Source organism: Pseudopipra pipra, chromosome 18 (genome assembly GCF_036250125.1).
Source record: "Pseudopipra pipra isolate bDixPip1 chromosome 18, bDixPip1.hap1, whole genome shotgun sequence".
Classification (NCBI taxonomy): Eukaryota; Metazoa; Chordata; class Aves; order Passeriformes; family Pipridae; genus Pseudopipra; species Pseudopipra pipra.
This window is the reverse complement of record NC_087566.1, coordinates 10,192,215-10,204,420: the sequence shown is the minus strand read 5'-3', so window position 1 is coordinate 10,204,420 and position 12,206 is coordinate 10,192,215. Positions and strand designations below refer to the sequence as shown.

Genomic DNA, 12,206 nt, shown 5'->3' with positions numbered 1-12,206 from the left:
CACATTTGCTAATGAGGGATTTCTAAAACCCCCAGTGAGTGTGGGGGGTGTCCACAGTGTCTTGGGCTCTGTACAAGAAAATAGGATAAAACTGACAGAGAAAGTTCTGTAGTAAGTCAGACTTGAATTAAAATCATTAAAACTGGTAACAAATTGAGCTAAAAATGACACCCACTCTAAAGAAAAATAAAAATAAGACAGTAACAGTTGAAACAGAAGTAATATATAATTATATATATAAAGAATCAATTTATTTTAATTAACTCTTTATCAACGCTGAATGCATTCAACACAGTTGTAAGTACAATATTTCACCCACAAAATTTAAATAGTGCAGGAGACACTGGATGCCAGAGGGTCGTACAACTACTGCAACTGTATTTATGAAAAACAAAACACTTTAGTGCTTCCATTTTACTGTTTTAGTATGCTCATTACAGTATTTTTCCCTTTATAAACTGGAAGGAAACAGAGCTAGAAAACACTTGTCTTTCACTTTCAATGTGACATTTTGTAAAAAAAGTTACAAAACCCATCAGCTTTTAATAAACAAACACACTGAAATTCCTCAGTTAGCTTAATATGGGATCTCTGCCCTAGAGCCAATAAAGGACTTCAACCAAGGAAGCAAAACGCCTTCTTCAGCTGCAATTATGTTAATCCAAAGAAATGACTGCAAAATCCATGGAAATAACCTGGAGTTACCCCAGCAACAAGGAGGCAACTGCTCCCTCACCTTCTGAGCCCCCAGAAGTCTACCAACCAAAAGTTTAAAACAATAGGAAGGCTACATCACAAAATGAAGCAGCAATTACCTCCAAGGGTACCGTGAGATATTTCAAGACTGAAATAACTCTGAGTCAAGTCAAATGGGTTTAGTGCATTATGATTTGGCTTTATAAAAACATTTAAATGCACACTACATATAGAACCACTTGCATGTTTCAGGGTTCAAGGAGTTAAAATCACTGTATGTTCCTTACAGGTGACTGAAACACATGGGATTGAAAAACATTGCTAAAAATCCAGTTTAAAAAAAAGAAAGCAAATATTTTATGAAAGGAATATTCTATCTGCAACCGCAACTATTAGTGCTCCCATTTGATGGGCTGATGTAAATCTAACCAGAAAAGATGCACACATATATATAAAAATCAAAACAGGCAGGTTTCTCCTTCCAGGCTGAAAAAACCCCACCAAAATATATGGCATATTTAACCAATAAAAGGGAGCTAAGCTTTACCCAAGCCTTTCATAATGCACTTCATGAAATATTTTTTCATTTAAAAGAACCACTGGTATTAAATAGAGCTTTTTCTTTACATACAGTATTGGTATATACAAAACAAACACAAAACAAAGACAGATGCAAAAAAACCCAAATAAGTGACTTTAATAGTCTTGAAGCTCAGGAATATTTTTGTACAGGTCCAAAGCCTCTGGGTTTGAGAAAGCTCCCCGCTGCTCAACTTCTTTCCCTGCAATTATTTGCTTCACAGCTACTTCCACTTTTTTCCCATTTATTGTATACTGAAAAACAAAACCAGCAAAGATAAAATTACATTTTTTTTGATGTAGCAACTTTATGGAAATATTCATGAAACCCCCCACCAATCCCAGAACTCTATCAAAATTTAAGCACAATGCCTTCTCTTCTGTTACATTTGAAGTACTTTCTTCTGAAAAATCACTTGAAGAGTAGGTGGAATTCAAAGAGTTTATATGTCATTTTAGTTTATTACTCCTGTTGGTAATACTGTGAGAACACGATCAAGCTCCAATATAAAACAACAAACCCAGATCAGAATCATGGTATAAACACTAAAAATATTTAATGTTTGTGTTCTGACACATCCAATTTTCAAACAATTTTTAGTTCTGTATGGGTGGGATAAAAAAACAAAGCCCAGCTGCACTGGGATTTGGGAGAAAGAAACCATGATTTTTTTTATCCTAAATGGACAGTTTTTCTAAAAGGGCAAAGTGAAACTCTAAGCTTAATTGGTCTTCTATAGTTAAATGTTTCAAAACAAACCATAACAAACAAAATGAAGTGTAACAAACATGTTTCACCTCCACTTATGTATCACACAAATTCTATTACATCGTGTTACTCTAAGTAAGGACACTGCAGAAAAACAAAACTCTAGTTGTTATCCTTTTGGGATCAGAGCACTGATTTCTACCTAGGGAAGTATGAGAAAGAACTACTCCAATGTGAACAGGAACTGCCAAGGGCCTTTTTGGACAATCTCTGCTTTTACAGGCACCAAGGCTTTATTAGCCCTTTCCTTGTGCTGATACCACAGACATTTTGGGGCATCAACTTGGAAAAACTGACTTTTAAGTATCTCCTTAATTTTGTCTGTCTGCTTTAGGAACAGGATCCCCACCTGCTTTACTAATGAATCCACTGATCAAAGAACTCAGGTTGTTCCTGGCCTCCAAAACCACTGAAAACTCAACTCCAGGCACCACTATTTTTCATGAGAGATCATTCAGAGCCAAGTTAAATAATCCTCAACTCAATGCACTATTGCAATATTGATCCTGATGCTAAACCAAACTTGTCCTTCTTAGATCTACTGAAGTCATGTGTAATCTAACCCCCCTGAGTCACCGTGATTAACCACTCTTCTTCCTTCTCCTCAATGATTAGCAAACTTATTTTCACAAGTGCCCAGAAACCAGAAAATCTCAGTGGCCTGCAGGGGAATTCTGCCCTTTAGAAAACAAAGACCAGACTGTTCAAAGCAAATTTGTTTACTTGAATCAGTAAATCTTGTTGATGATGACCAGAATGCTTACTCAGGACAAGACAAGATAGATTTGCACTACATTTTTTTTAAACACCTGGATATCCCATTAAAGCCATTCTTTGTATTACTAAATCACCTCACCACAGCTGTACTATTTCTACCAGAAATCAGTGTCAGGATTAGATTGTATTTGCAGATGAGGATGCAAAGATTTCTAAAAGTAGGAGAAAATAGGAGGTTTCCCTTCCAAGCAAACTTTAGAAGATGGGAGACAGCTTTGATCACTTTACCACTGGCATATTTATCTGAAAGGTAATTAAAATTCACTCAGTTCTCAATTCAGTCAATGTGTGAACTAATTAATGATCTGAGGAGGCTTTCCTGAGGGGCAGCCCATCACAAACACCTCACTACAATCATCTTTGTGCTGTACATTCAGGTGATTTACACAGTTCACAAGTTCAACACTTCATGCAGAAGCTGAGTTACAGCTCAGAAAACCTAAACTTCAGGGGATTTTTTTTTTTAAACACTCTTTTGAGCCAAGTACTATTTGCCAACAGTGGCCTGAAGCAGAAATAACAGATCAGAACCAGATCACTATGTGGACCACAGAGGTTGGTAGTGTTGAACCCTAAAGCACTTTCACAGGGAAACCTACACTGGCAGCAAAAGAGTATCAAGAGTATCAAATGGAGAACTCAAGTTCATGTGTAAATGGACTTGGGAAACCTACACTCTCCACCCCCATTCTGCTGCTCAGAGCTGTTGAGGAGACTGTAGCATTAGAGAAGATTATAAAAACAGACATTCTAACTAAAGAGTTCACACAACGAGCACTGTGGCAGAACAGCTTCAGAAGACTGAGTATGCAGAACCCTGAGCTACACAAACTTCTCCTCCCACACAAGCACAACAATTTAATTTTAATTACTATTACAGTTAAGAGTGATAGAGCTACATTTAAGCAGCTAAACAGATGTAAAAGTGAAATCATTTAGAAAATGATTTTCTGAATTTGCTGGGTGCTCTCAGCTTTCCTAAGAATGTCACTTGTAACAGGAAAACAGAAACAAAATAAGTTTGTGGATATCAAGAAAAGCTATTAAGTTACCTTTTTAATATTTTCCTTTAAAAGGCTAAGAATACATTCCTGAGAAAATGCAACACATTTAAAAAACAAAAACCATGCTTAGCTGAAAAGGAGATGAAAAGATGTTGCTAGGCAACATAGACAAACTATTTATAAAGCTCGAATACACTTTTGAGATGCTAAAATTTCCATGTATGTGGGTTTGAAGAGCAGTGACAACTGCTCCTTAATTACTATTCAAGGTGACAAAGAAAAAAAGTAGGCAGCATTTTTCATGACATACCGGAATGCCTTTGGTTTCCAGGATGAGGCTGGGAACATGCCTGGCGGAGAGCGCGATCCGGATCGCGTCCTGAATCCTCTTCACCAGGCTCTTGCTGAACGTGTGGTTTGATGCCATCTTCAGGAAGAGTATCACCCTCTCCTCCCCATCTTTGTTGTACTGAGGGACGCAGAGGCTATCAGAAACCTCCTCAAAGGCTTCCACTGAAAATAAAGGGGAAGTCCTTATTAGTATTTGTATTTATGTACCATTCGTGATGCACATTTTTTGTGGTTGTATTAAAAAAAAAAAATCACCTCCCCTAGAGCTGCAAAGGCAAACAAGCAACCTGCCTAGATTATCCTACACTCAGCTTCCCCTCTGGGTGCTCTGAAATTTTAACTCCTGCCCAGGTGAAAATCCAGGTTTAAGGATACATTTAGGTCCATAACAAAAAAAAAAAAATTGCTATAGCTTTTGGGACAGATAATAAGCTTTTACACTAAGCCATTTTCTTTGGCTTTCCTCACAGTTCCCACTGATGCATAGACAGGAGAATAATGTGCCTGATGACACAAGAACAAAGAGGCAACAGGTGCTTAAGTCTCAGATTAGCACCTTTGCAGGGACAGTTTCACCACCTGCCACAACATCTTTGAAGCACAAAGCACAAGCTCAAGAACTGTTCCTTAATTACCACGTAAGGTACAATAAAAACAATGTCAAGAGCTTGTCTGGGGGAGAAAAAAAGCCTGACAAGTTAAGTGTTCTCTTATAAACCTGCATGATACTATTAGTCTGTAAAGCCTTACTATATGCTTCTTAAGATGTTGCTTTTGTATAATCTCAACCAGTCATCTCCCACCCTACACATACTTCAGGAAAGCAACCAGAACTTCAAGTTCACAAAACCAAATTTTGCTAATGCTAATATACTCTGTATTGTCTTTCATCTGAAAGACAGCAAGTCTTTCATTACTTAATCCTTTCAAGCACTTTATAATGCTTGGATTTCAGATTTAAGGCAACAATGGCATAGCTGAAAGAGGTGGAAAGTTGATTTCATACCTATGTTATAGATTTCAGAACTTCCAAATCTTACTCCATTTGGATTTAATGTACCATCACTGAAAAGTCAGACAAAACAAAGAAGCATTAAAATGTGATTACAGTTTGATGAAGAGAAAAAAATTGATGCAATTAACCGAGTCTCTCTACATTTCAGGCAGTGAAAGTGCAGCCACATCAGAAACAGAGTTGTAAGAGGACTTAATTCAAAAAGGCATTCTGCTCATTAAAAGGAAGCTGTATCAAGAACCTCAACAGTATTCATTCACTCAACTTTGTTTCAAACAGCAGCTTTGAAATGCAAGCAGAAAATTCAGCCTCAATTGTGATCTTGAATGTCTAATGATCACTAAAACAGGCAGAGCTTAATACCTGACCTTCCATAATTAAGTTTTGCTGTAAAACAAGTCAGTGTTAAAGGCAAGACCAGAGGACAATCTCCCAATTCACCACCTTGAATGTGCTGCACTCTCAATTGAAATTAAGTGATCACTATAAACCATGGAAAGCAGAAAGTCCAATACTGTCTTGTGTTCACATATAAGAAAAGTGGTGTAGAACTTTGAAATTTAGTCCCTTCTCTCTAATCCAGCTGCTCTGATTAATTTAAGGTCTGAAATCCACAATACTGGATTAAATAAAATATAAAGCTAACAGGTGTGACACAGAATCATGGACATCATACTCCAAAGTGAAGATTGCAAATTTTAGCACTTGTTTACTCAAAACACTTTACCTGCGACCCAGCATGACAATTCCTCCAGTCTTGGGATTAATTTTGCAGTAATCACCATGGGCCCAGACACCTATTAGGGAATGGCAGAGGTTAAGCAGCTGATTTCTTACTCATCCAGGCACAGTAGACATTTGTGTAACTCAACTCACATTAACTTAATAAAATACATACTTAAGTATAATTTATCTGATATGCTTTGAGAACTACCCACAGCAAGCGTAGCAGTATTTAACTACACAAACAATTCATACTGCATTTACTACAAAGAGCTAGCACACCCAGGAGCAGCTCACACGTTAGGATCAAACTCCACATTATCTTCTGATTCTTTGTTTGCATAACTATACAGCATCCTTTTACAAAGCAGATGAATAGCTCCTCTGAACACATTTTGAGCAAACTGGAAGAATCCTCCACAAAGGTAACAATATTCCCACCAGTCTTTCTTGATCCACTTCTTTTAGAATGTAAAATTCTGTGCAAGAAGTTTTCTGGGCTTGCATAATAGGTCTCAACAATTCCCTAGGGAGCTTATGTGCTTAATGTTCTTGATCTGTGTTAATGTAAAATTTGATTTGACTTTTCAGAGCTAGAATGACTTCTGTATTATTTTTAAAATTGATACTGCTACACAGCCTGCCAAAACCAGAAGTACAAGCCAATTCTACTCAAGCTTTTCTAGAGAAAAATTCCAACCTCACATGCATGTGCAAGTAAGACCATCTTCTAACTTAATTGTTACAGCCTTAAGTCCATTTACAAAGAAAGACAAAACCTCTGGACCACAGTGATTTCAGTCTAACAACTGTCACACACATTTTTTCTATTTACTGCTGTCAGGCTTACATGCAGACTGCAACTTCCACATTCCCTCAATTTTCCTACAAGATTATCTCCTGCTAAACATCTGACTTCTCTTGTGAATCCACTCTGTATTGCTGCTATTTTTAAAAAAGCTTCCATCTCCAAAAAACAGCAGCTGGAGATCCTGCTCCTATAAAATCCCTGCCCAGGAGGCAGCAGGGATTTCAGCATCACTGTGCCACATCAGGAAAAGCCCTGGATGAGCAGAGTCCTCCACAATTATTAGGAAGAAAGCCTCTGGCCCACAGTGCCTCTTCCTTTGCTCTGTAGGAGACTATGAATGCAGAATATGCATGTTTGAGGCAGCATATACTTAATCTTCATGCTAATGAGGTAGCAGGTCAGCACTTATCCCTTGGGATTCACTCCTCCAGCTAGGCAGGAGCAGTCTGGCAGAGGTGCAGTAGGACTCATTAATAGCTGATTGCTACCTGACCTATTCAGCACTTCCATTTCACACTCATGCCAAGCAGTCTGTGTCTGCACTGCAGTCTGAGAGGCTGTGACAGTCAGATCTGCCTAATGAAAGCAGCAAAATGGGATTAGAGCCTTGCAGAGGTTCTTACTAGTTTGATTTGGATCCATATTCAAAACAAAGCACTAGAAAACAGAGTGAGATGATCTGAAACACGCTGTGGGGTTCTCACCCTGGGAATCGAAATTCAAAGCTGCACGTGCCTGTCACTGGGCAATAGCAAATAAACCTGTGCCTTGCTAGGAACAGCAACACAATCTGGATCCTTGGCCAGTCTGAGCAATATCCAAAGCCCTTCATGACATACCTGGGAATTTTGAGAAATAAGCCTTCCTGTATTTGCTTCCATTCTCATCGTTCCAGAAGTGTGTGGGCTGACAGGGAATAGGCTTGGTACAAACCAGCTCTCCACTTTCACCCCAAACTGGTTTTCCTGTTTACAAAGAAAGAAGCGTTTTTTTGCATTTCCCTTCTGTAAATAAGAGGCTACCAAAGCAAAGAGCACCTACAGTTTTCACTTATTATTACAGTCAGATGTTGGTGTAAGTATGAGACATGCTGTGACTGTTGGTCTTGGTTTCAGCTGATGTTCAGTTACTAAGATCATCCCTATCTTAACCTCAGTAACTTCAGGAGGGTTACACCACAGGGTGGAAGCCAGCCTGGCATGCCCAGCAACACAGCTAGGGAACACACACCAAAAGCTGGAATTTGGCCTTGATGTGCTTTAGCAGAGTAATAGAAAAGGAAGGACTATTGTCTTCACTGGAGTCCCTTAAAATCCAGATCAGATGGATCCATATGCAGCTTTTGTGGAACACGTTTCTAAAGCAGAATCACACATTAACAGCTGACTGTTGACCCATCTGATGAATGAAAATTAAGGTCATGTAACTACTTTGTTTTATAAGCATGCATAGTGTTTTGGATAATAGTTACCTTCATCGTTCCACGCTTCTACAGCCATTGCAAGATTTCTGGCCTGAATTTCTCCTTTGTAAACTGGAACTGTAACATTCTGACCCATGAAACATGAAATTATATCTGTTCCACCTATAATAAAAGAAGTCCATTTAGAGTATACAGTACTTTGAACTCTAGAACAGTAAACTGCCACCTTTGCCAAATGCTTCTGATCCACATTAAGCACCATAAACCAAACAGTATTATCCACAATAATGTTGTGACTTTTAATAAAAGACTTCCTTCCTTGCTTTATATGTCTTTATATACGTATGCCTTTCATGCAGAACTACCCCTTCAGGCATAACTTTTCTCCTTTCAACATTTTCTTTAATCTCATTTAAGGAAATTTCCACTTATAGAAGAATGAGAAAATAAACAGGCCCTAGTTTACAGACTTAAGATATTCAGAGAATTACCTAGAAATGTTTTCTTGTTTGTTTTGATTAAAGTAACCAGTCAAGCTATTCCACTCAACATTTACTTAGCTTTTATATCTTATTAGCATAGCAGGAGGGGAGCCATGCCTATAGGATGAACAATTATCTTAAGAAAAATAGATACTGTCAAAGTGCTTACTTAACTGGAATATTTATAGTCTTTCTAGGACTTCAAAGAAGAAGAATTAAGACACAAATCAATCATGCTAGCATTTACTCAAAAATAGGCTTCTGCATTAGAGTCTATTAATGTCTGTAGTAGCAAGTTCTAGATTCAGCACTACTCTTATTGAGCTCAGAGTCTGAGAACTTCAGCAGAATGGTTATACTTTAAAAAAAAAAATCAAACTAAACTGAGTTAAAAAGCCCTTTGAAAGAGTCAGTCCTTGTTACAAAGCAAAAGGAAGAGTGCTGTGGTGGATCTTATGTGACTACAAGTTGCCTCAGCACTCCTCACAACAAACTGCACAGCATGGGGGCTTGATATTTCTCTAATTATATAATTTACAAAAAATCTGTCTGCAGTGCCAATTACTTGGCACAAAAGAACTGAAATGGGAATTCTCCAAGAGATATTTTCTGCTAAAGTCAGCTATTTGCAGAACAGTATGTTCTGCAGGTTAATAGACTCTTTTCTTGATCTCAACCCTGCCACCCCCAAGGACAGCCAGTCAAAATAAATGATCATACTTAAAAAGAGCTAAGATCCAAAACATCCACCACAAACCTTTTGGAGTGTATGAGTTTCATTATGGTACAGTGAATTATGCAGAAAAATCTCTGCACTAAAAAGACAGTTCATTTCAGTTTAACTATAACCATTCCCAAATGATCCAAGGCTTAAGCTTCCCAAACATACAGCACAAATAAGCAAGAAGGAAATGCACAGGCAATCAAGAGAATTACTGAGATGCTGCAGTATAAAAGCATCACCTGAAATGGATCCCAGGAGGACACTGCTTTTTATGTGTTTGTAGACATACTCGTAGCTTTGAGATTTGAGTGGTGATCCTGTAGACAAGATAGTGTGGAGTGTTTGGAGATTGTGTGTTTCACCTTAGAAAGGAGAAAAATCAACACAGGTTAAGGTATAATTTTTACAAGGGTTTCGAACTCTTTGTCACTACAACACAGCATAATTACATAAAGGACTGTGACAAGATACAGGCCCAAAACCAGGAGAGGAAAGGTAGGAAAGAAGACAGGAGGGATTCACCAGCTTTTTGAAGCTTACATGGTTTTAAATTTTTCTCTTCTAGCACAGCCAGCCATTTTGCACCCGTTCCAAGGATGGTGATCCTAGAGGGGAAAAAAAAGTTTAAATGTTTTGCATATTTAAATATGCTAAGATTCCAAAGACCTGCAATTCCCACTGCTGTAAGCAGAGGCTGTTAGACACTCTGTATGTGGATTAGTCAAACAATGCAGTCTCTTAAAGCTTTCTAAGTGGAAGGCACATCCTTTTGAACTATCAAAATTAGTCAGATCACGTGTCACTTCTGCAGCTTTGAAACTTTTCATTCTATCTTTAAATATTAAGCAAAGCTTTCCCACCTCATGAAAACATCATTCACTTTCACTTACAGGAATTTGTAAGTGCAGAACACTCCAAAGACAACAGAAAATGTTATAATGTTTACTTCATTAATGGGTCATAATTGCCACAAAGCTGTGTAAGGCAAAGCTGTTGCCTTGGTACACTCTTACACAGAAAAACTTTGCCATTTCAGGCCACAGTTGGATAAAAAATACTTTACTCTGAGACAGCACTCAGTGATTTTCCAGAGATTGGATTTTTCAGTTTCCACTGGTGAAAGCCTGAACTGCAGGTGCCTAAACAAACAGGAAATTTGGCCCATCTGAACAACTCAATCCTGCCCTTGCAAAGTCTATTTAGACCTCTGCAATACAATGGAATTAAAACTTGAAACAAAGGCTGTGACTCTTCCCTATTCTATTGATAGAAGTGCTAGTTTAATGTTTCTGCTAACATTCAGGAAATCCTCTTCCCTGCCTTCTGCTAATTCATTTTATATTACAGCAATAAACTCATTCAGGAATAAACTCACTCAAGAAAATGCAGAGATAGATGAGGATAAGGGCTACAGTCTCAGTGTACAGAACATGGGCAATACAGACACCAGCAGAGCCTAAAAATAAGATCCTGCTATCTTGGCTTTTACTCCAAAGGCAAGATAGAAGGTAGAACACTTCAATGGAAGGAGATATTTCAACACTATCAAAAGGAGATGCTTTCCCTTTGCCATTCAGGTGGATGACTCTCAGCTCTCAGGTTACTTGCACAAACACATCAGTGGCATAGAGCAATTTACCAGGCACATGAGAACAGCACAACAGAATCACAGAATGCTTTGGCTTGGAAGGGACCTTAAAGGTCACCTAGCTCCAACCCCCCTGCCATGGGCAGGGAACCTTCCACCACAGCAGCCCACAGGACACTGCTCCTCAGTTCCCATGTACCTCAACCATGTGAACTATTTTTATGCTTATGTAATCTCTTACTTTCCTTCCATGTCTCCAACCAGTGCTTATTTTACATTAGAATACAAAATACTTCTCTATTTATTTTTAATGTTTGACACTTCCTCTATAGCATAGTAGAGCCAAGTCTCCTATTATTCCCTTCCAAATGCTACATAACTGCATTTAGTCACCATCCACTAATTCACTTCAACAGATCATTTAATGGATGTCCACTTGAGTAGTTCTTGCCATGCAGTAGGAGATTGCATATTCTTACAGTATCATCAGGGTATCTGAAGGCAAGTGTGGTGCATCTCCAAAGAAGCAAGGTAGTCTTCACATGTTGAAGCCTTTTTATAACATATTTAACATATGAGTGAGCTGGGAACAGACTGCATGATGAAGTACCACCCAGATGGCTACCGCTTTTAGCGCCAGATTACAAAAGTGAGACATGCAGACACATTTATCTTCACTCAGATTTGGCATGTAGAAAAGAAACAATGCTTAAAAATAAGCTGTGTTATTTCTCGATTCTGATTTTTTGCCTGTTGTTCTACCAGGGTTTTTTTAGGGGGTGGGGCATGGCTCAAGTTTGTGGGTTTGTTTTGTGCTCTTTCTCTACTGGAAGCATTTTGACTAGGCATTAACTTTCAGTTGTAACAGCTAGAGACAAAATGCCAGTCTTTAAATATTACATGTCACAAGAGACAGTGAGGTTTAAATTATTAATTATCAAGAGTTGGAAAGTGAATCTTCTCCACTTTTCCACTCATCCACTTTCTACCACCAAATTAATTTTCATTATCAATTAAAAATGACACTTATTTTACCAGTAATAACATTCAAATCTACTGCTTACATCCAGTTGGCAAAATAGGAAAGTTACCCAAAAAAAAAAACAAAACAAAAAACCCAAAGTTCAACCAGCGTACAAAGTTAAATGCCACCACAGTGTTTTACAGTGCTTTATGTGATACCTGCTATTTCTCTAGGCTTCAAGAAAGGGCACTCTGAGCATTTGCAGGCAGAAAAAAAACAGTATAAAACAATTACAGAATA

The 12,206-nt window shown here is 38.1% G+C and overlaps 1 protein-coding gene across 1 annotated transcript in view; it reads right to left on the bottom strand.

Moving 5' to 3' along the window:
* Window positions 1-207: 207 nt before the first annotated feature.
* AACS (acetoacetyl-CoA synthetase) overlaps window positions 208-12,206 on the bottom strand; it is a 40,109-nt gene continuing 28,110 nt past the window's right edge. The window contains exons 11-18 of the mRNA XM_064675200.1: window positions 9,895-9,959; window positions 9,594-9,716; window positions 8,197-8,310; window positions 7,565-7,690; window positions 5,919-5,988; window positions 5,183-5,241; window positions 4,136-4,338; window positions 208-1,530 (exon numbers count right to left, since the gene is read on the bottom strand). Of these exons, the coding sequence (XP_064531270.1) occupies window positions 1,393-1,530; window positions 4,136-4,338; window positions 5,183-5,241; window positions 5,919-5,988; window positions 7,565-7,690; window positions 8,197-8,310; window positions 9,594-9,716; window positions 9,895-9,959 (898 nt within the window). The 3' untranslated portion in view covers window positions 208-1,392. The remainder of the gene's footprint in view (window positions 1,531-4,135; window positions 4,339-5,182; window positions 5,242-5,918; window positions 5,989-7,564; window positions 7,691-8,196; window positions 8,311-9,593; window positions 9,717-9,894; window positions 9,960-12,206) is intronic.